The sequence below is a fragment of the Chiloscyllium plagiosum genome, chromosome 11, assembly GCF_004010195.1.
Source record: "Chiloscyllium plagiosum isolate BGI_BamShark_2017 chromosome 11, ASM401019v2, whole genome shotgun sequence".
Lineage (NCBI taxonomy): Eukaryota > Metazoa > Chordata > Chondrichthyes > Orectolobiformes > Hemiscylliidae > Chiloscyllium > Chiloscyllium plagiosum.
Window position 1 is genome coordinate 2,151,232 of NC_057720.1, and position 22,404 is coordinate 2,173,635.

At 41.8% G+C, this 22,404-nt stretch overlaps 1 protein-coding gene across 1 annotated transcript in view; it reads left to right on the forward strand.

The window, feature by feature from the left end:
- rabggtb (Rab geranylgeranyltransferase subunit beta) overlaps positions 1–22,404 on the forward strand; it is a 59,457-nt gene that overhangs the window by 11,042 nt on the left and 26,011 nt on the right. The window contains exons 2-4 of the mRNA XM_043700067.1: positions 2,728–2,835; positions 7,976–8,173; positions 16,608–16,713. Of these exons, the coding sequence (XP_043556002.1) occupies positions 2,728–2,835; positions 7,976–8,173; positions 16,608–16,713 (412 nt within the window). The remainder of the gene's footprint in view (positions 1–2,727; positions 2,836–7,975; positions 8,174–16,607; positions 16,714–22,404) is intronic.

A 22,404-nucleotide genomic window follows, 5' to 3' on the forward strand; every position in this document is an offset into this window, starting at 1 on the left:
TTTCACCATTGAACCTTAGCCCTGAATACTTTTATTGAATAAAATTCAACCAATCTGTTTAAAAATTAACAAATGATCTGGCATCAATTGTGGTATCCATAATCATGGCCTTTGTTTGTAGAAACTTTGCAAGCTCTGGCTTTGGTTAAAGTTCAATACTTCTATTACCCCCAAATTCCCCAACCTGCATTCGTAGGTTCATTAAGAGCATATTGTCTATTCACAGTAATATCTTGTGTTGTGATCCTGGATTCCTTGATAGGACAGTTAATATAATTGCAAATGAAGGTGGTATGTGTCTTTGAGAGGACTTTCAGGTAGTGGTGCTTTGTCACTGCTGCCCTATCCTTTAGGCAGGTTTGTGAGCAAGAAAAATTATACGGAGGCCAGGTGTTCTGGCATAAATTGAGATTTGCGGAGTTGACATAAAGATGAGAGTTGAAGCTGATAAATGGGAAGCATTGCAAAATGTCACATATTGACTATATGTTTAATCGTGGTTAGGCTAATGCCAGCTTTTTGGATTTAATGCCTCTTGAGGTTCAGAAAGAATTTGGAGTAGTTGGAGGCAGCAGGAGCTGGTAAGGAATAGGGGAGCACAAAGGAATGTGGGTGGGAATAAAAGGGGCATACAAAGGGCAACGTCTGCGTTGAGGACAATGTGTTGGGATGTTCAAGTCCCTTTCAGTACCCTCCTCAGTTGCTATGCTGTTAATCTGTCTGGTAGTGGTGTAATTTTGTAAGCACTGAGTTACCAGATAGAGCTTCTATTACACTTGCTTAGCCACCAGCAGAATCATTCTTTTGATTGAGCTGCCCAGACCAGTTTGGAAGAAGCAGGCTTTACACAAAAAGACCAATGATTTACACCATGTGGATAGATAGAACGTAGAACATAGAAGAATACAGCGCAGTACAGGCCCTTCGGCCCTCGATGTTGCGCCGATCCAAGCCCACCTAACCTACACTAGCCCACTATCCTCCATATGCCTATCCAATGCCCGCTTAAATGCCCATAATGAGGGAGAGTCCACCACTGCTACTGGCAGGGCATTCCATGAACTCACGACTCGCTGAGTAAAGAACCTGGCAGGGCATATGTTCTATCCTTCCTCACTGTCTACAACTCCTCCGACTTTCGTATCATCCGCAAACTTGCTCACCCAACCTTCTAACCCCTCCTCCAGGTCATTTATAAAAATGACAAACAGCAATGGTCCCAAAACAGATCCTTGCGGAACACCGCTAGTGACGGCACTCCAACTGCCCTTCACAAAACCATGCTGACTATCCTTGATCACATTATTCCTGAAGAAGGGCCTGTGCCCGAAACGTCGAATCTCCTGTTCCCTGGATGCTGCCTGACCTGCTGTGCTATTCCAGCAATAAAGTTTCAACTTTGATCTCCAGCATCTGCAGACCTCACTTTCTCCACATTATTCCTATCCAGATGTTCATAAATCCTATCCCTTACAATTCTCTCTAAGATTTTGCCCACAACAGAAGTGAGACTCACCGGCCTATAGTTACCAGGGTTATCCCTACTCCCCTTCTTGAACAAGGGAACCACATTTGCCAGCCTCCAATCTTCTAGGGATTTCATTGTAACTGTCTACATGAACCATCCTTGATTGCTTTTGTGATGTTGAATACCCTGTTGTATTTGGGGTTGATAATATTCTGCTGAGAGTTTGGAGTGGCTGTACAGTGCAAGCAGGTCAAAGTCTTTTAAAGTTGAGAAGGAATTTGGCAATCTGATTGGAGCAGGCTGAAGGGGCAGTTTCTCATGTTCCCAGTGTGTGGTGAGGAATAGGCAACAAATGTTGGCCCTTGTCAGCAACTCCCATATCCAATGAATGAACAAACAAAACAAATTATGAACTCATTCCCATGGAAAATGCTCAAGGTGAATTATGCCAGAATGTTTAAGGGGAAGCTTGGTAAGTGTGTGAGAGAGAAGGGTAGAAGGAAGGGCTAGTAATAAAGGTTAGGAGTGAGCTCATGAGAATATACACTTGCATGGCCATTTAGCCCAAAAGGGTTAGTTTTGTATTATGGGTTCTGTGCAAGTTAAAGTTGAAGGCCACTTCAGGAAGCTAATTACAGAATTTCAGGCTTGCACTGCTCAAACTGCTTTTTATACTTGAGACATTAAACTATTAAACTGAATAACACAGCTCCGATTTGAAGGGTTTTTTCCTTGTCCTGGACTCCTTTTTTGGGAATGGTTTAATTGATTTCCTTTCAAAATCCCCATTCAAACCTTTGAAATTTCTGGAATAGAGTGGAACTACAAGTTTAGCTTATAAACTGTGGGTACATGGGAGGATCTGACTGGAAGGGAAATTTCTGAGGAAATAGATGTTTGGATAGGCATATTGTGGAACTTTTCTTTGTATTGACCCTCTGCCAGCTGCTTAAATACACACTCTGTTTGTATAAGGCCTGTCTATACAGATTGCATGCGAGAGGTGAATCATGTAACAGCATGATATTTGCATCATGGCATACTATTTGACTTTAATTTCACCTGAGCTCCGCAAGAGAGGACAGGTTATAGTCACTATGGAACTGGTCCGTAACGTAAGCCATCGCACTATCCTAGCCCAGATATCAAATCTGTGCGGTCATATTAGCCCATTCTACCCTTGCTGCTGCTTTTTTGATGTGTGCACGCTATAGTATTTTGTGATCTTTACACTTCTGGTTAATTTGTTTATTTCACAGGGCACCCCAGTGAAAGATGTGGTTCTCAAAGCTGATGCTCCCACTGTTCTATTACTGGATAAACATTCTGATTACATTGCCTCATATGGAGCAAAGAAGGATGATTATGTAGGTACAAAAATATCCTTTTAAGCCTATAGGATCGGGGGAGACAATTTAGGTGTTTGAGCCTGTCCTGTCATTCAATTCAATTATGGTTGATTGCTTCATCCACTTTTATTATTGGTTTAAATCCTGGAATTCCTTCCAGAATTGCATTGTTTATCTACCTACAGCACTTGGACTGCAATGGTTCAAGAAGGCAGCTCACCACCATCTTTGAAGGGACAACTAAGGACGGGGCAATAATGCTGGCCCAGCCAGTAATGCCCATTCATATGAGTGAATTAAAAAATATGCTCCTGACCTCCAAGTCAGTATTTTCACAATTTCAACTTTTTAGCCTATATTAGAGTAGTTTGTAAAAAGAAAACTCTCGCTCAGTTTTGAAATTTTTGATCTGTTCCATTGAAATTTTTAGAGAGATAAATATGAAATCAGATATTGCTATTTGTGCAACGGGATCTTATATCCACTTGATAGGACCAGCCAAGCCTTGACTTAATGTTTCAACAGAATGACAGCATCTCTGACAAGGAAGTACACATTTGAACTTATTCACTGGTAGTGAATGCTCCCTTTATAAGAATTTGTCAGTCAAGTGCTGTATTTCTTCAATATTGAGCCTTTAACAGTGCAGCATTCCATCTGTGCTGACCCTGACTGTGCGGTGTTCATTGAGTCACACGGACACAGACCCTTTGGCTCAACTCTTCTATGTTAACCAGGTTTCCTAAACTGAACTGTCCATTTGCCTGCATTTGGTCCATGTCCTTCTATACCTGTCTTATCCGTGTACCTGTCCAAATGGTTTTTAAATGTTGTAATTGTACTCTCCTCTACCACTTCCTCTGGCAGTTCATTCTGTACATACACCTCAGTGTGAGAAAAAGTTGTTCCTAAGGTCCCTTTTAAATCTTCCCTGTCTCATCTTAAACCAATGTCTTTTAGTTTTGGACTTCTTTAAGGAAGTGACTAAGTTAATAGATGAAGGAAGGGCCATATATAGATGTCATATATATGGACTTTATTTAGTAAGGCATTTGATAAGGCTTCCCACGGTAAACTAATTGAGAAAGTGAAGTCACATGGTGTGCAGGGTAGGTGGATAATGAACTGGTTGAGCAACAGGAAACAGAGTAGTAGTTGAAGAGAGTTTCTCGAAATGGAGGAAGGTGACCAGTGGTGTTCCACAGGGGTCAGTGCTGGGGCCACTGTTGTTTGTAATATACATAAATGATCTGGAAGAGTGCATTGGTGTTTTGATCAGTAAGTTTGAAGATGTCACGAAGATTGGTGGAATAACAAAAGCATAGGGGACTATCAAAGAATACAGAAGAATACAGATAGACTGGAGAGTTGTGCAGAGAAGTAGCAGATGGAGTTCAATCTGGGCAAATGTGAGGTGATGCATTTTGGGAGGTCTAATTTGAGAGTGAGCTATACTGTAAATGGAAGGGCCTTGGGAAAAGTTGATGAGCAGAAAGATCTGGGAGTTCAGGTCCATTGTACCCTGAGGTGGCTGCACAGTGGATAGAGTTGACAAGAAGGCATATGGTAGGCTTGCCTTCATCAGACAGGTATTGAATATAAGAGTTGGCAGGTCATGTTAAAGTTGTACAAGACTTTGGTTCAGCCGCATTTAGAATACTGTGTACAGTTCTGGTCGCCACATTACCAAAAGGATGTGGACACTTTGGAGAGGGTGCAGAGAAGGTTTACGAGGATGTTGCCTGGTATGGAAGGTGCTAGCTATGAAGAGAGGTTGAGTAGGTTCGGATTGTTTTCATTAGAAAAAAGGAGATTGAGGGGGACCTGATCAAGGTCTACAAAACGATGAAAGGTATGGACAGGGTGGATAGACATAAGCTTTTTTCCCCAAGTTGAGGGATTCAATAACGAGAGGTCATGATTTCAAGGTGAGAGGAGAAAAGGTTAAGAGGGATACATGTGGAAAGAGGGTGGTAGGTGCCTGGAACGCGTTGCCAGCAGAGGTAGTAGTGGCAGGCACGGTAGATTCATTTAAGGTGTGTTTGGACAGATGCATGAGTAGATAGGGAGCGGAGGGATATAGATCCTTAGGAATTGGGTGATATTTAAGACAGTGGATTTGGATCAGCGCAGGCTTGGAGGACTGAAGGGTCTGTTCCTGGGCTGTAAAGTTTCTTTGTTCTTTGTTTCCCCTACTCTGGGGAAAAAACCTTGGCTATTCATCTTATCTATGCCCCTCATGATTTTATAAGCCTTTATAAGGTCACCTCTCAGCCTGCTATGGTCCAGGAAAAAGTCCCAACCTATCCAGCCTCTCCTTAAACTCAAGCTAACCAGTCTCGGCAACATCCTTGTCAATCCTTTGGCATTTTTTCCAGTTTAATAACTCTAGGATGACCAGAATTGTATGCAGTACTCCAAATGTGGCCTTACCAATGTCTTGTATAACCATAACATGATGTTTCAGCTCCTGTACTCGGTGCAGGGACCAATGAAGGCAAGCGTGCCAAACACTGCCTTCACCACCTCCCTGTCTACCTGTGATGCCACTTGCAAGGAACTATGTACCTGCACCTCTAGATCTATCTGTTCAACAATATTCACCAGAGCCCTACTATTAACTGTGTAAGTCCTACCCAGGTTTGTCTTACAGAAATGCAACACCTCGTGTTTATCTGATTTCAGCTCCTTCAGTGCTAGCCCTCTGACAGTGTTGCACCATGTCAGTGTAGGACAGAAGCAGCAGCTTTGATTAAATCTCTGGTGTTGGACTTGAACATAATACCTTCTGCCTCACATGTGAGACAGCAAAAGGTGGTGCTTTGATGGCCACAAACTGATATCATAGTTCCAAATAAATCCATTGAGAGAAATACATCATCCCCCATTTAACCACATGCACTCAACACATCTTGGCAGTCACATCTGCTTGCTGTCAAATTGCTGGCAGTTATTTGATATTTTCCTTATTTAGTTACTAGGAGAACTTTGAGCAAGATTCATGTCCCAGCTCCTCTCAGTTATTATTCATGTTGGTCATTTGTTCTATTTCTGCATCATTGAAAAATAACCATCAAAATTGATTTGATAATTTTTATTTCTGTTACACATTTAACATGGTATTATCATACCAAATCATTTCACGTAGCATTGTCAGACAGCGGTTAAATCCAAAAAAAAAGTTTTCATTTAATTTCTGAGGGAATTTTTGTGGCAACATATCATCATCCTAAATTATCTTATCAATTCAATACTTGTAGAGCATCTTTACTGTTAGAATGTCAGAAACTGTGTCGAAATAAGGGGCTTAATAAACAAATGACCATAATCTTGATCAAAGTGGAAGTTTTGAGCATTCTTGTGAATTGGCTTGTGATGATCTATTTTAAAAGTGCTATATAAATGCAAGTTTGAGTTTTTTTGAAGTGAGGATGCAAATTCCATCAACTGTCTCCAAAGACACATGCTGTGCAGATTACACGCTACTACTGTTGACCATAGCCTTGATATCTTGAGAGATGAATCATGATAGTGATCACTGGTTCAGTGAATGAATTAACCACAATGGTTTTTGAATTCGGTGTTAATTGTAAGGTTCGACTTTGAGTTCAGAAATTTGAGACGTAATGCTGTTTTACCCACAGCCCACTTTTGTTTCCTTTTTTTTGCATATTTTTAGCAGAGTTTTGTTTTTAGGCAGCAGCCTATCAGCTAGAGGCACGTGTTTTATTTCTTTGTTTCATTCTAGTTCTTTTGGCCCTGTAGATTCATACAGTGCAAAAATGTCTGCTTCAATATAACTACTACTAAACATGTGCTGATCCCAATTTCCTGCACTTGTCCCATATCATTGATTGTTGCAATATTTTAAGTGCTCATCTCAATATTTTTAAAGTTTGTAATGTTTCCAGCTTCCAATGCCTTCCCAATGCATTCTAGATTCCCACTACACAGAGTGAAAATGTTTTTTTCCCCGAATCCCCTCTTGATCTCCTTCTTACCCTGAAACTATGCCCTCCTGTGATTGATTCCTTAACCAAGAGGAACAGCTGCTGCCTATTCATCTTGTCCATATCCCTCAATCTTATACACCTCAATCATGTCCCCCCTCAGTCTTCTGTAAAGAAAACAGACTAAACCTATCTAGTGTCGTCTTGTAGTTTGATTTCTCAATCCCAGGCAATGTCCTGGTTAACCTCTACCCCCTCAGTGCTATCACATCCTTCCTGTTGTGAGGTGACCAGAACTTCATACAGTGGCCTCACCAACGCTCTGGAGAACTCCAACATTACTTCCTTGCTCTTATATTCCAGGCCACGACTGGTGAAAGGGCAGCAGGTATGTGGGAACACCACCCCTTGCAAGTTCCCCTCCAAGCCACTCACCACCCTGACTTGGAAATATACGCCATTCCTTCACAGTCGTTGAGTCAAAATCCTGGAATTCCCTCCCTACCAGCATTGTGGATCAACCCACAGCAAGTGGACTGCAGCGATTCATGAAAGCAGCTCACCACCACCTTCCCAAGGGCAAATAAGGATGGTTTATCAATGCTGGGCAGCCAGTGATACCCAAGTCCCACAAATGAAAAAAAAGCTAAGAGTAAGCAATAAATGCAAGCTATTTCAGTGCGATCTGCATCCTATGGATAGTTTAATGAAATAACACTTTTGTAACAGTGGTTCCATGTAATCAAAACACTTGGTTAAATCAAAATTATCTTTTGTCACATGGAATTCACTAAAAATCTGGTGTTAAAAGCTTCTGATGGTGGCTATATAATCACTGTTCAGTGTTGTAAGTAACCATCTGGTTCACTGATATCCTTTAAGGAAGGAAATCTTCCTTCTGGTCTATATGTGACTCCAGATCCATAACAATATGCTTGACTCTTGAATGCCCTCTGAAATAGCCTAGCCTTTCAGTGGGCAATAAATGCTGGCCCAACCAGCCACACCCATGTCATATAAATGAATAAAAAAAGTAAATCAATCTTTACTGATGTAATTATTTCATCTCTAACAGGCAGTTTAGAGACAGTATAAAAATCTGCTGAGGGCATGTTGCATTTCTACTTTCTAACGATTAACTTGGTGTCAGAGTAAAGCTACTGAGTTTGCAGATTAACCATTGATGTTCTTTCTGGCTTTGCTTTTAGGAATACTGCATGTCAGAATATTTGAGGATGAGTGGAATCTATTGGGGGCTGACCGTTATGGACTTAATGGGGCAACTGCATCGCATGAACAAAGAGGAAATCCTACAGTTTGTCAAGTCATGTCAGCATGACTGTGGGGGAGTTGGAGCTAGTATAGGCCATGATCCTCATCTCCTTTATACCCTGAGCGCTGTGCAGGTAGGTTTGATAGCCATTTTGTCAATTTGTAAGTGATCTCAAGTGGTTGCTTTAGTGTGTGCTCTACTGACCAATCAGCTAATCACTCAATCCATGACTGTTACTTGCGAGTTTTGAGAAGATTTGTAACTCAGGTTGAGGTTTTGGATGTAGGTTTGCTCACTGAGCTGGAAGGTTCATTTCCAGATGTTTCGTTACCTTACTAGGTAACATCTTCAGTGGACCTTGGGTGAAGCAATGCTGAAAATTCCTGCTTTCTATTTGTGTTTAGGTTTCTTTGAGTTGGTGATATCATTTCCAACATCACCAACCCAAAGAAATCCAATTGTGTAAATAGAAAACAGGAATTTTCAGCATTGCTTTGCCCAAGGTCCACTGAAGATATTACCTAGTAAGGTAATTAAACGTCTGGAAATGAACCAGCTCAGCAAGCAAACCTACATCCAAACTGTTACTTGCAGTAGAGCAGAAATTTAGCTGTCTTTGTGACTTTAGTCATGTTGCATTATACATCTAATTGAGAAAAAGATATGGTTTACTAATTAAACAATATACAAACAATGTGGTTCTTTGTGCTATTTCCTTGCATTTGAAAACAGGCCATTCAGCCCAACAGAGCTAACCTCGAGTTTATAGATTGCATGAGTTTCCTTTCATGGAAACATGGAGAATGGAAGCAGGATATGATCATTCGATCATTCAACCTGCTCTGTCATAGCTAATCATCTGACTCAATACTCTACCTACTTTCACCCCATACCATTTGATCCCTATAACCCTAAGAACTATATATTACTCTTGCTTGAAAACATTCAATAATTTGACCTCAACTGCTTTCTGTGTTAGGGAACTCCACTGGTTCACCACTATCTGGGTGAAGAAACTTTTTTCCTCCCCTCAGCATTCACTGCATTCAGATTAGAGTGGTACTGGATCCGAGGAGCAGGAAAGTTGACGTTTCGGGCAAAAGCCCTTCATCAGGAATAGAGGCAGGGAGCCTCCAGGGTGGAGAGAGAAATGGGAGGGGTGGGGGAAAGTAGCAAAGTACAGTAGGCGAATGGGGGTGGAGATGAGGTGATAGGTCAGAGAGGAGGGTGGAGCAGATAGGCAGGAAGGGAGATTGGCAGGTAGGACAGGTCATGAGGATGGTGCTGAGTTGGAAGGTTGGAACTGGGGTAAGTTGGGGGGAGGGGAAATGAGGAAACTGGTGAAGTCCACATTGATGCTCTGGGGTTGAAGTGTTCCAAGGCAGAAGATGAGGCGTTCTTCCTCCAGGCGTCGGGTGGTGAGGGAGCGGTGGTGGAGGAGGCGGCCCAGGACCTGCATCACTCTAGAGTGTTGGGTTAACAGGATAGTCAAAAAGATAGTGGTGCAGACATCATGTAAAGAGGAGGAGGAGAGCTGGAGAGACTGTAAAGAGAAAATGCTTCCAGTATATATATGGAATTCTATATATGTGCAGTATAAATAAATAGTCTTGTTGGAATGAGCACAGATTGCAGAAGAGTCATTGAATGTCAAGAGGCAATGGTTAGATTCTCTGTTCTTGAAGATGGTTATTGCCTGGCATCATGTGGTGTCTGTGTTATTTGCCACTTATTAGGCCTCATTCCTGAAGAAGGGCTTATGCCCGAAACGTCGATTCTCCTGTTCCCTGGATGCTGCCTGACCTGCTGCGCTTTTCCAGCAACACATTTCCAGCTCTGATTTCCAGCATCTGCAGACCTCACTTTCTCCTTGCCACTTATTAGCCCAAGCCTGGATATTTTCCAGGTCTTACTGCGTATGGACATGAACTGCTTTGGTATCTGAGGAGTTGGGAATGGTGCTGAACATTTTGCTGTCATCAGTGAACATCCCGTGACTGATCTGGTGTTAGAGAAAAGCTCATTAATGAAGCAGCTGATGATGATTGAATAAAATCTTTCTCATCTTACCTGTAAATGGCTTGCCCTTTATTCTAAGACTGTTTTCCCTGGTTTCAGACCTTTCTGCATCTACCCTGTTGATCCCTTTAAGAATTCTGTAAATTGTCAATGAAATAATTTCTCAAGCCGCTAAACTCTGGAGAACATAGACCCAACTCCTCAGGGGAAGTTTCGTTATTACAGGAGTTAGTGGGATTCACTTCCTCTGTGGAACAATATCATTCTTTGGCTATCAGTCTTTTATATTGGGTTGCATTCTATTTCTTTTAAATTGGCCCATGAGGAGGACTCTCACTTTTTCTGGTCCTATGATGGTTAAAATCTCCTGTAAGCAGGAGCATACACATAGACAGTGGTCAGAATGTGGAATGTGGGGAGTGGTTGAATTGAATAGCAAAAATACCTTCCAAGGGAAGTTGAATATGGGGGAGAAAGGGATAGAAGAATGTACTGATGGCGTGAGTCAAAAGGGTGAGAGTCATAGAACATAGAGCAGTACAGCACAATACAGGCCCTTCGACCCTTGAAGTTGTGCCTACCTTTTATCCAACTCTGAGATCAGACTAAATTACTTAGCCTTCATTTTATTATCATCCATGTGCCTATCCAAGAATTGCTTAAATATCCCTAATGTATCTGACTCTACTCCCACCGCTGGCACTGCATTCCGAGCACCTACCACTCTCTGTGTAAAGAATCTATCTCTTATTTCTCCCCGGGAAAATGTCTGTGACTATTCACAATATCTATGCCTCTCATCATCTTGCACCCTACTATCAAGTCACCTCTCATCCTTCTTCGCTCCAATCAGAAAAGCCCTAGCTCTTTCAACCTTTCTTCATAAGACAAGCCCTCCAGTCCAGCCAGCATCCTGGTAAATCTCCTCTGCACTATCTCTAAAGCTTCCACATTCTTCCTATAATGAGGTAACCAGAACTGAACACAATATTCCAAGTTTGTCTAACCAGGGCACTATAGAGCTGCAGCGTAACCTCACGGCTCTTAAATTCAATTCCCCTGGTAATGAAAGCCAACATACATATACCTTCTTAACAACCCTATCAACTTGGGTGGCAACTTTGAGGGATCTTTGTACATGGACTTCTGTTCCTCCACACTGCCAAGAATTCTGCCTTTGACTTTCCAAAATGAATCTCTGCACACTTTTCCAGGTTGATCTGCATCCTGTCAATGTTCTGTTGCAACCTACAACAACTCTCCCCATGATTCACCACTCCACTAATGTCTGTGTTATCGGCAAACTTACTAATCCACCCTTCCACTTCCTCATCCAAGTCATTTATAAAAATTACAAAGAGCAGAGGTCCCAGAACAGATCCCTGCATGTTATGTGGAGCGTGAATACCAACATTGAGCAGATGTACTGAATAATCAGCTTCCATTAATTTGAAATTTCTTTAGATGTTTTGTTATCTGCTCCCTTATGTGTCCTGCATCAGATTGCTGCATGCCTAGGGAGACCTTCAACTTGTACCTGAATTATAGTTAGAAATAATTTACCTCCCTCAAGTATATTCTGATATTCATTGGATGATGGTTGACTTGTATCTGAAATTTAATGTAATACCATTTCCTAACATAAATCTATCAGAATTTAGAAATTTAGAACTGATAGCCCCCCTCATGCTCCCCCAGAATGTATGCATCCAAAAACCTATCTATCTCTTCAGGCTCAACATTGAATTCCACTACCCTTTATGTGACATGCCCCTGACTGGTCTGGCTTGGATGTTTAGGCTGTGATTTTATTCAAAACTGTCAATAATGGAATAACTTGTGCATCCTTGTGCAACCATAGGACATAGATCAGGACAGCACTATCGCCACTAGCAGTCCGTCCAGACACCTAACACACTGTTTTAAAAACAACTTGCCCTTCACACCTCCTTTCAACTTCCTCCCTCTCACCTTTAAATGCGTGCCCATTTAGGGTCCTACAGCCTGCGGAGTAAGCACCCAGACTTACCTATTTCTGTGGTATAATATTTGTTTTCTGTGGAGGTCCTGGACAACTAAAAGTCGTTGAGCTAATGTGGTTTATGGTGTGTGATTGAATGCTTGAAAAACGAGGCAGTGTGTTGAAGTTTCACTCCAATCGCCAAAGAAGTGTTAAATTGTTATATTGAAATATAGCATGTGGTTTGTGCTTATACTCTGAGTAGAATCCTGAGAATGCTGGAAAACTTCATTGATAACCTGTTCTGTGACTCACTCTTCTAGTGACTCAGTACAGCAGGTTACCTATTGTCTGGAGCAGGTGAGTAAAAGAAACAAAAGCTTCATGACTAGACTGGCAAAGCAAGATTTTTCAATCCTCTGAACCACAGTACAGTGCTGCTCATGTGGAATGGTGCAGTTTTGAGCTAATGGTCATGTTGTAAAAGGCAGGGAAGTTATGAGATAGTGATATCTCAGAATTGATATGGTGCAGATGGAGGCTATTCGGACCATTCTGCCTGCACTGGTTCTATCTCCTGTCTTTTCCTCATAACCCTGCACACCATTTATATCTAAATATTCATCCAATGCCTCCTTGAATGACTCCACTGAACCTGCCTTTCCACATTTCCAGACAGTACATTTCGTATCCTAAGTTTGTTTTCTCACATCACCCATGTTTCATTTACATATCATTTGAAGCCTATACCCTCTTGTTCCTTTTCTGAACAGAAAGCAGCTCCCTATTTACTGCCTACCTGCTTGTGATTTTGAAAACTTTTATCAAATCTCCTTTAGCTGCTTTCTCTCCTTGTAGACAATCCCAACTTCTTCACTCTGTCCTCATTAATGAAGTTTCTCATTCCTGGAACCATTCTTGGAAATTGCTTCTGCCCTCTGTAACTGGCGTGTTACAGATAATGTGGCACCACAGCTGTTCACCATATTCCAGATGAGTTCTAACCAGTGTCTAGAATAGTCATGAGGAGGTGATGGCCTAGTGGTATTATCGCTGGATTGTTAATCCAGAGAATCCAGGTAACATTCCAGGGATCAGAATTCAAATCCCCTTACAGCAGATTGTAGTATTTGAATTCAATAAAAAATCTAGAATTAAGAGTCTAATGAATCAAATCCATTGTTGATTATTGGAAAAGCCTGTCTGGTTCACTAATGTTATTGAGTCATATAGCACGGACACAAAACCATTGGTCCAACATGTCCATGCTGACCAAGTTCCCCAAATTAAATGAGTCCCATTTGCCGGCATTTGACTCATATCCCTCTAAACCTTTCCTATCCATGTACCTGCCCAAATGTCTTTTAAATGTTGTAACTGTGTCTGCATCCATTACTTCCTCTGGCAGTTTATTCTGCATATGAATCATCCCCTACGTGGAAAACATTGCCCCTTGGGTCCCTTTTAAGCCTTTCTCCTCTCACTTTAAAATTATGTCCTCTAGTTTGGAACTCTCCAACCTTAGGGAAGGAACCAGCCATCTTTATGTAGTCTCATGTAGACCTGGTCTGTTTTATTAACCTCTCCATCTATTCTGCTACCTTCACTGATCTGTGCACACATACAGCCATATCTCTCTGCTTCCACACCCAGTTTAGAATCCCACACCTTTTTTATCGTACCTTTCAATGTTCTTTCAATGAAAGTTCATCATTTCTCAGGTTTCTGCTTTGATTCTCATCTGCTATTATTCATCCACTCCACTAACTTCAGTGTCTTTTTGGAGTTCCATAACTGTCCTGGCAGCATACAGTTCTTCCAAGGTTAGTGCCACTTGCACACCAAAGTGCAGGTCATGAATATATATCAAGAAAAGCAAGGGTCCCAATATAGACTCATAAGGCCATGAAATAGAGTAGCAGAATTGTGCCATTTGGCCCATCAAGTCTGCTCTGTCGTGTAATCAAGATGATGTGATCCTCAACCCCATTTTCCTGCCTTTTCTATGTAACCCTTGATCCCCATATCGATGAAGAACCTATCTATCACTGTCTTAAATACACTCAATTCCCCAGATTCAGCAGCCTTGAGCTGAAGGAATTCCTCCTTCTCTAAAAGTTCATCCCTTTCTGAGGCTGTGCCCTAGTCTGAGTACTGGAAACATTTTCTCCACATCAACTCTATCCAGGCCCCTCAATACTGTATAAGTTTCAATGAGAACCCCCTTTAACTTTCTAAGCACCTTTGAATACAGACCCAGAGTCCTGAGCACTCCTCATCTGACAAGCTCTTCACCCCCAGGATCATTGTGAACCTCCTGTGGAGCCTCTCCAAAACTAGCGCATCCTTCCTTTAAATGCGGGGCTCAAAACTGCTCACAATATTCCAAATGCAGTCTGACCAGAGTCTTTTCCAGCCTTAGCAGTACTTCTCTACTCTCTTACTCCTGCCCTCTTAAAATGAATGCTAACATTGCATTTGACTTCCAAGCTGCCAACTGATCCAGTATGTTAACCTTAAGGCAATCCTGAACTAGGACTCCCAAGTCCCTTTGTGCTTCAGATTTCTGAAGCCTTTCCCTGTTTTAATAAAAAGTCTATGCCTGTATTCTTTCAACCAAAGTGCATAACCTCAATTTCCTACATTGCATTCCATCCGTCACTTCTTTGCCAAATCTCCCGGCCTATCCAAGTCCTTCTGCAGCCTCCCTGCTTCCACAAAACTACCTGCCCCTCTTTGTCATCTGCAAACTTAGCAACAACACCCTTAGTTCCTTCTTCCAGATTGCTATTGTATAACATGAATAATAGTTTGTTCCAACATTGCTGCAGAAATCCACAAGTCACCAGCTGCCATACTGAAAAAGACCCTTTTATCCCCACTCTCTGCCTTCTGTCAGACAGCCAATCCCTCATCCATGACAGTACCTTACCCTTAACATCATGGGCTCTTGTCCTATTTAGCAATCTCCTGTGAGGCATCTTGTCAAAGGCCTTCTGGAAATCCAAATAGATCACATCCTCATCTTCTGTGTCTAATTTACTCATTACCATCTCAATGAATTGTTACAGATTTGTCAGATGTAACGACCTCCCTTGATGAAGCTCTGCTCACTGTTACTTCTGTCCCTTTTGTAGCATGACCTATCACTTTCCTCACAGGTATCTTGTGTGGTACTGTTTCAAACACTTTCTGAAAGTCCATGTATACCATGTAAACAACATTATCTCCTCCCCCCAGACACTAGATTGCCACTTCAAAGCTGGTCTCTTCCTAATTGACCCAACTTTTTCCATGTGACTAATTCTATCCAATCCCATTCTATCTGATGTAATTTGATTGCTCCATTGTAATAACAATATTGTAATTGCAAACAATGATCCATATTTTAAAAAGTGATCGAATTACTCTGTTCTAGTAACAGAAAATGCTAGAAATACTCAGCAGATCTGGTGACATCTGCGGACAGAAAAATAGTGTTAATGTTTCATATCTGTAATCTTTTGTCAGAGCATTCAGCCCAAATTTCAGTCTCTAATATGACAATCCTGGTGTGTCCAGACGTTTGCTGTGTAACTTCCTTTCTCCAAATTTAGTTGTGTAATTACAATCCTTGTGCTGACTACAATTCTCTTCAAGAACTCCTTCTCTAATTCTCGCCATTCATCCCTATCTCTGTTTCAGTTTGCTCAAATCTTCTCTTCCCATGGATGCTTTTAGATTCCAGCTTCCTATGCGACCTCTCCCTCTTCTGTACTTCAGTGCCAGAGCCTATAGTTTTCTAAACCCTGCCATGCTTCACTCACCTCACTTCATCACAGAATTCTCTTCCATTGCTCAAGATGTTACTTTACCTTTTAAAAAGCATCATATGAACTTAGCTCTTGAACACGCTGAGAGTTGGTTTGGGGAGAATGTATTGCTTTCAATTTCTGTGAAGTTGCTGAGGGCATGTACTCTCTTTCTTTTCCCCCCCCCCTTGAAACTTCTGAAACTTACCTATCAAAATTGATTTGTTGCTGGCTCAATTATTTGTCTATTTTTAAAAATTCATTAATGGGATGAGGATGTTGTTGGTTAGGCCAGCGTATATTGCCCACCACACATACGTACTCCAGACCAAGTGAAGATCGCAGTTCCTTTCCTTCAGGACATTAGTTGACAATGGATTCATGGTCGTTGTTACTCCAGATTTTTTATGGATTCAAATTCCATTTTTTTGGAAAATATTTGCACCATCAAACTCAAACTTCACCATCTGCTGTGGCAGGATTCCATTGTCAACTAATGTCCTGAAGGAAAGGAACCTGTGACCCCAAAACATTAACTGGGTCTTCACCATCTGCTGTGGCAGGAATCCATTGTCAACTAATGTCCTGAAGGAAAGGAACCTGTGACCCCAAAACATTAACTGGGTCTCTGGATTAACAGACTAACAATAATACCATAAGACTATTGCTAACCTTAAATTGAGTCTGATTGTGTCTAGCAAAGTGTTTTTGGAAGTTCTACTGTGTTAAAAAGCACTGTGAATATGTATGATAATTGCTACTACTTCTGTAACTATAATATGTTTCTTTTAATCTAGATCCTCTCTCTCTATGATAGTCTTCATGTCATTGATGTTAATAAAGTTGTTGAATATGTTAAAGGCCTCCAACAAGATGATGGTTCCTTTGCTGGTGATAAATGGGGTAAGTTTTTCCTGGTGCACAGGGTTTGTATGAACTGTAATATTCTAAACCAACATTGCATTTAGAAGTAGTTTTGGTGCACCTACATAAGTTGATTTGTGGAATTAATGGAGGAATCAATTTGCGCAATATTTACAACACAAACTAAGGCCATTTCGCTCAATGGGCTCAGAGAGCATATAAAATTGGGGCAGGAGTAGGCCATTTGGCTTTTCAAGGCAGCTCTGTCATTCCATTATGGTCATGTCCAACTCAATAGCCTGTTCCTGCTTTCTTCCCACACTCTTTGATTCTTTTAGCCCCAAGTGCTGTATCAAATTCCTTCTTGAAACAATGTTTTGGCTTTGACTGCATTCTGAGGTAGTGAACTCCGCAAGCTCTCCACTGTCTGTCACATTTCTCTTTGCTTAATTTCATTTGTCACTTGTCCACCCATTCCACCAACATCTCAATGTCCTTTTGAAATTCCACACTATCATTGTCCAAAGTTTACAATGCCTCCACTTTTTGAAGTATCTGCAAACATTGGAATTATGCCCAGGGCACAAAGATCAGGCTTATTCATGCATGTCAGAAAAAGCGTGACCTCTAGGGAACTCCAGGGCAAGCATTCCTCCAGCCTAAAAAAGCATCCATTAGCCATTACTGTCTGTTTCCTATCTCACAGCCAATTCTGGATCCATGTTGCTACTATCTCTTTTATTTCCTGAGCTGTAACTTTGTTGTCAGCTGTGTGGAATTGTAGCAAATGGAACTCCATGTACATCTTGCATATTTGCAATTCATCGTGCCTCAGTCTGTGGTCCTCACTGATTTAGTCACGGTGTAGCATGATTTTGAAGCTGGAAATTGGGGAAGTCATGTGGGTTTTACTTTAAGGAGAAAGTGAGGTCTGCAGATGCTGGAGATCAGAGCTGAAAATGTGTTGCTGGAAAAGCGCAGCAGGTCCGGCAGCATCCAGGGAACAAGAGAATCGACGTTTCGGGCATGAAGAAGGGCTTATGCCCGAAACGTCGATTCTCTTGTTCCCTGGATGCTGCCTGACCTGCTGCGCTTTTCCAGCAACACATTTTCAGCTCTGGGTTTTACTTTAGCCATATATGAATATGTATAGCAAATGTTGCTTTGCTCAGCTGCTTTGTCATGGTGTCATTGTGGTTGTGTTACTGGACTGACAGGGTCGAAGCTCTTCATTAGTAATCCAGAGGATAGTATTGAAATCCCCATGCTAGTTTGAGAATTTAAAAATATTCACCTGTGGGACATGGCCTGTCCTGGCTGGAGCAGCATTTATTGCCCATTCCAAGTTGCCCTTGAGAAAGTGAGATGTGCGATAGCATCTTGAACCACTACAGTCTATGTGCTGTTGGTACTCAACAATGCGGTTAGGGAGGGAATTCTAGGATATTGACCCATTGACACTAAAGGAGCAGCAATATACTGGCATCTCAGGATACTGAGTGACCTCGAGCAGAAATTACAGATGGTGGTGTTCCCTTGTATCTGCAGCCTTTATCCTTCTAGATGGTAGTAATGGGTTTGGTAAGTGCTGTCTAAGGACCTTTGGTGACTCTTGCAGAGCATCTTGTATATGGTACACACTGTTGCTCCTGAGCATCAGTGGTGGACAGGGTAGATGTTTGTAGATGTAGTGCCAATCCGAGTGGGCTGCTTTTTCTTGAATGATGTCAAGCTTCTTGAGTGTTGTTGGAGTTGCTGTCATCCAGGCAGGTGGGGAATATTCCATCACACTCCTAGAACATAGAACATTACAATGCAGTACAATCTCTTCGGCCCTCAATGTTCCACAGGTTGGCGCAACAATCTGAAGCCCATCTAACCAACAATATTATGTTTTCATCCATATGTTTATCCAATGACCATTTAAGTGCCCTTAATGTTGGTGAGTCTACTACTGTTATAGGCAGGGCATTCCACGGCCCTACTACTCTGAATACCTCTGATATCTGTTCGTAAGCTATGTCCCCTCGTGCAAGCCAACCCATCCGAGGAATAAAGCTCTCACTATCTACCCTATCTATCCCTCTGATTATCTTATATCTCAATTAAGTCATCCCTCAACCACCTTCTCTCTAAAGAAAAGAGCCTCAAGTCCCTCAGCCTTTCCTTGTAAGACCTTCCCTCCATACAAGACAACATCCTAATAAATCTCCTCTGAACCCTTTCCACAGCGTCCACGTCCTTCCGATAATGCGGTGAACAGAACCGAACAGAATTATCCAAGTGCGGCTGGATAGAGTTTTGTTCAGCTGCAACATGATCTCATGGCTCTGAAACTCAATCCCTCTACCAATAAAAGCTAACACACCATATGCTTACTTAACAATGTACATGGACATCGAAATTTCTCTGCTCATCTTCAGTGCCAAGAATCTTGACATAAGTACAGTACTCTTTATTCCTGTTACTCCTTCCGAAGTGAATCACTTCACACTTTTCCACATTAAACTCCATTTGGCACCCCTCAGCACAGCTCTGCAGCGTATCTATGTCCCTCTGTAACCTGCAACATCCTTTGGCACAATCCAGAACTCTACCGACCTTAGTTCATCTGCAAATTTACCAACCCATCTGGCTGTAACAGGCGGCTGCTTTTTTGAAGTATTTTAGGTGCTGGCAGTGATTTTCTCGAATTCCAGGAGCAGCAATTAATGTTTTATATGCTGCTACATTGTTTTGGAACTTTGGAGAAAAAAAATAAAAACAATGGCACTTTTAAAAGGGAGAGGAACAGACATGGTCAGTCAGTGCAGGAGAGAGAGAGAGAGAGACACAGAGAGAAAAAGAAACCCATGCTGCTAACTGACACATTTAGCAGTGAACCTGCGCAGTTACTGCCTTTGCTGTTTGAATTCATGTATTGCTGGATATCAGAGTGCATCTGGGAAAATTAACAAACAGTGAAATTCACAACTGATCTTGGAGGAACCTGTTTGGGAGAGATCACAGCACAGAAACAGATAAGTGAATATTTTTAAGTGTGGCCTTAGAGTAAGTTTGCAGTAGTGAGTAGAGTGGATTGTCTCTTGATTATATGTTTTATTGAGATATGTCTCTTGATTAAATTTAAAAATATAAGCCATAAGTATTAAGTTGGCCTGGAGCAGCGTTTTGTAGAGGAATAAGACAGTGCTATTTTCTGGGTCTGTAGATTGGAAGAAGCAAAAATGGCCCTTAGTAGAGTGATATGCTCTTTTTGTCAGATGTGGGAGTTTAGGGAGAGTTTCCGTGTTACTGAGGATTATATTTGCAATAAATGCTGTTGGTTGCAAATCTTATCAGATTGAATGGATCGGTTGGAGAGACAGTTAAAGGCAATGAGAAATTTACAAGAGCAAGGGGATGTGATGGATGCCAGTTATAGGGAGGGAGAAAAGTTGCAGATACAGTCACATAGATGGGTTAACTCCAGGAAAGGTAAGAGAGGTAGGCAGGCAGTGCAGGAGTCTTCTGTGGCTATCCCCATTTCAAACAGGTACTGCTGTTTTGGAAAATGTAGAGGGTGATGGATTCTGAGGGGAATGTACTACGAACAGCCAAGTATCTGGTATTGAGACTGGCTCGAATGCAACGAGGGGTATGTCGGCTTCCAAGAGATCAGTTGTGTTAGAGGGCTCTTTAGTCTGAGGCACAGACAGATGTTTCTGTGGCCAGCAGCGAACAATCAGAATCATGTGTTGCTTCCTTGATGCCAGGATCAAGGATGTCTCAGAGAGGGTGCAGAATGTTCTCACAGGGGAGAGGGGCTAGCAAGAGGTTATTGTACACATTGGAACCAATGACATGGGAAAGGAAAAGGATGATATTCTGAAGAGAGAATATAGTGTGTTCGGCAGGAATTTGAAAAGGAGATCCTCGAGGGTAGTAATATCTGGATTACTCCCTGTGCTGTGAGCTAGTGAGGGTAGGATTAGGAGAATAGAGCAGATGAATGCATGGCTGAGGAGCTGGTGCAGGGGAGAAGGATTCATATTTTTGTATCACTGGTATCTCTTCTGGATAGGAGTGACCGATACAAGAAGGACTGATTGCACCTGAATTGGAAGGAGACTAATATACTGTCAGGGAGATTTGCTGGAGCTGCTCAGGAGGATTTAAACTATTAAGGTGGGTGGAGGGGAGGGGAGTGGGATCCATGGAGATAGTGAGGAAAGAGGTCAATCTGAGATTGGTACAGTTGAGCAAAAAAGTGAGTCAAACAGACAGGGACAAATCAGAAAACAAGGTAGGACTGATAAATTAAACTGCATTTATTTCAATGCAGTAGGCCTAACAGGGAAGGCAGATGAACTCAGGGCATGGTTAGGAACATGGGACTGGAATATCATAGCAATTACAGAAATGTGGCTCAGGGATAGACAGGACTGGCAGCTTAATGTTCCAGGATGCAAATGCTATAGGAAGGATAGAAAGGGAGGCAAGAGAGGAGGGGGAGTGGCGTTCTTTAGTCATCCAGCATTCCCTATACTTACCAGCCTTTCCTTTTCACCCGAACAGGAATATACTGTCTCTGGATTCTCGTTAACTCATTTCTGAAAGCTTCCCATTTTCCTGCCATCCCTTTACCTGCAAACATCTGCCCCCCAATCAGCTTTCGAAAATTCTTGCCTAATACCGTCAAAATTGGCCTTCCTCCAATTTGGAGTTTCAACATTTAGATCTGGTCTATCCTTTTCCATCACCTATTTTAAATCTAATAGAATTATTGTTGCTGGCCCCAAAGTGCTCCCCCATTGATACCTCAGTCACCTGCCGTGCCTTTTTTCCCAAGAGTAGGTCAAGTTTTGATCCTTCTCTAGTAGGTACATCCACATATTGAATCCGAAAATTTTCTTGTACACACTTAACAAATTCCTTTCCATCTAAACTCTTAACACTATGGCTGACCCAGTCTATGTTTGGAAAATTAAAATCCCCCATCATAACCACCCTATTATTCTTACAGATAACGGAGATCTCCTTACAAATTTGTTTCTCAATTTCCTTCTGACTATTAGGGGTCTGTAATACAATCCCAATAAGGTGATCATCCCTTTCTTATTTCTCAGTTCAACCCAAATAAATTCCCTGGATGGATTTCCTGTAATGAGCTGCCAGAGGAAGTGCTGGAGGCTAGTATGATTGCAACATTTAAAAGGCATCTGGATGGGTATATGAATAGGAAGGGTTTGAAGAGATTGGGTTGGGACATCTTATCGGCGTGGACGATTTGGACCGAAGGGTCTATTTCCGTGCTATACATCTCTATGACTCTGACTTCTACACCCTCATCCAAGTCACATATAAAAATGACAAACATGTGGTCCTGATGTCTTTTGAACAGCTGCGTCAGAAATTCGGATTACCTAATGGAGACCTCTTTCGATATTTCCAAATTCGAGACTATATACAGAAGAAGACTACGTTATTAGATAGTCTTTATAAATCAGATAGAGAATGTAGTGTCCTACGACCAATGGGGGTATCTTCCATCAGTACTATTTATCATTTACTACATGATGAAGTATCGGGAGATATGGATAATCTGCTTAAAACATGGGATCAGGATCTGGGACTAGAAATCTCCACAGAAACGTGGAATGATATTTGGGAAAACGCTAGAAGAATCACAATCTGTAACAGAACCCAGGCTATCCAGCTGAAGATACTTCATAGGGCCCACATAGCACC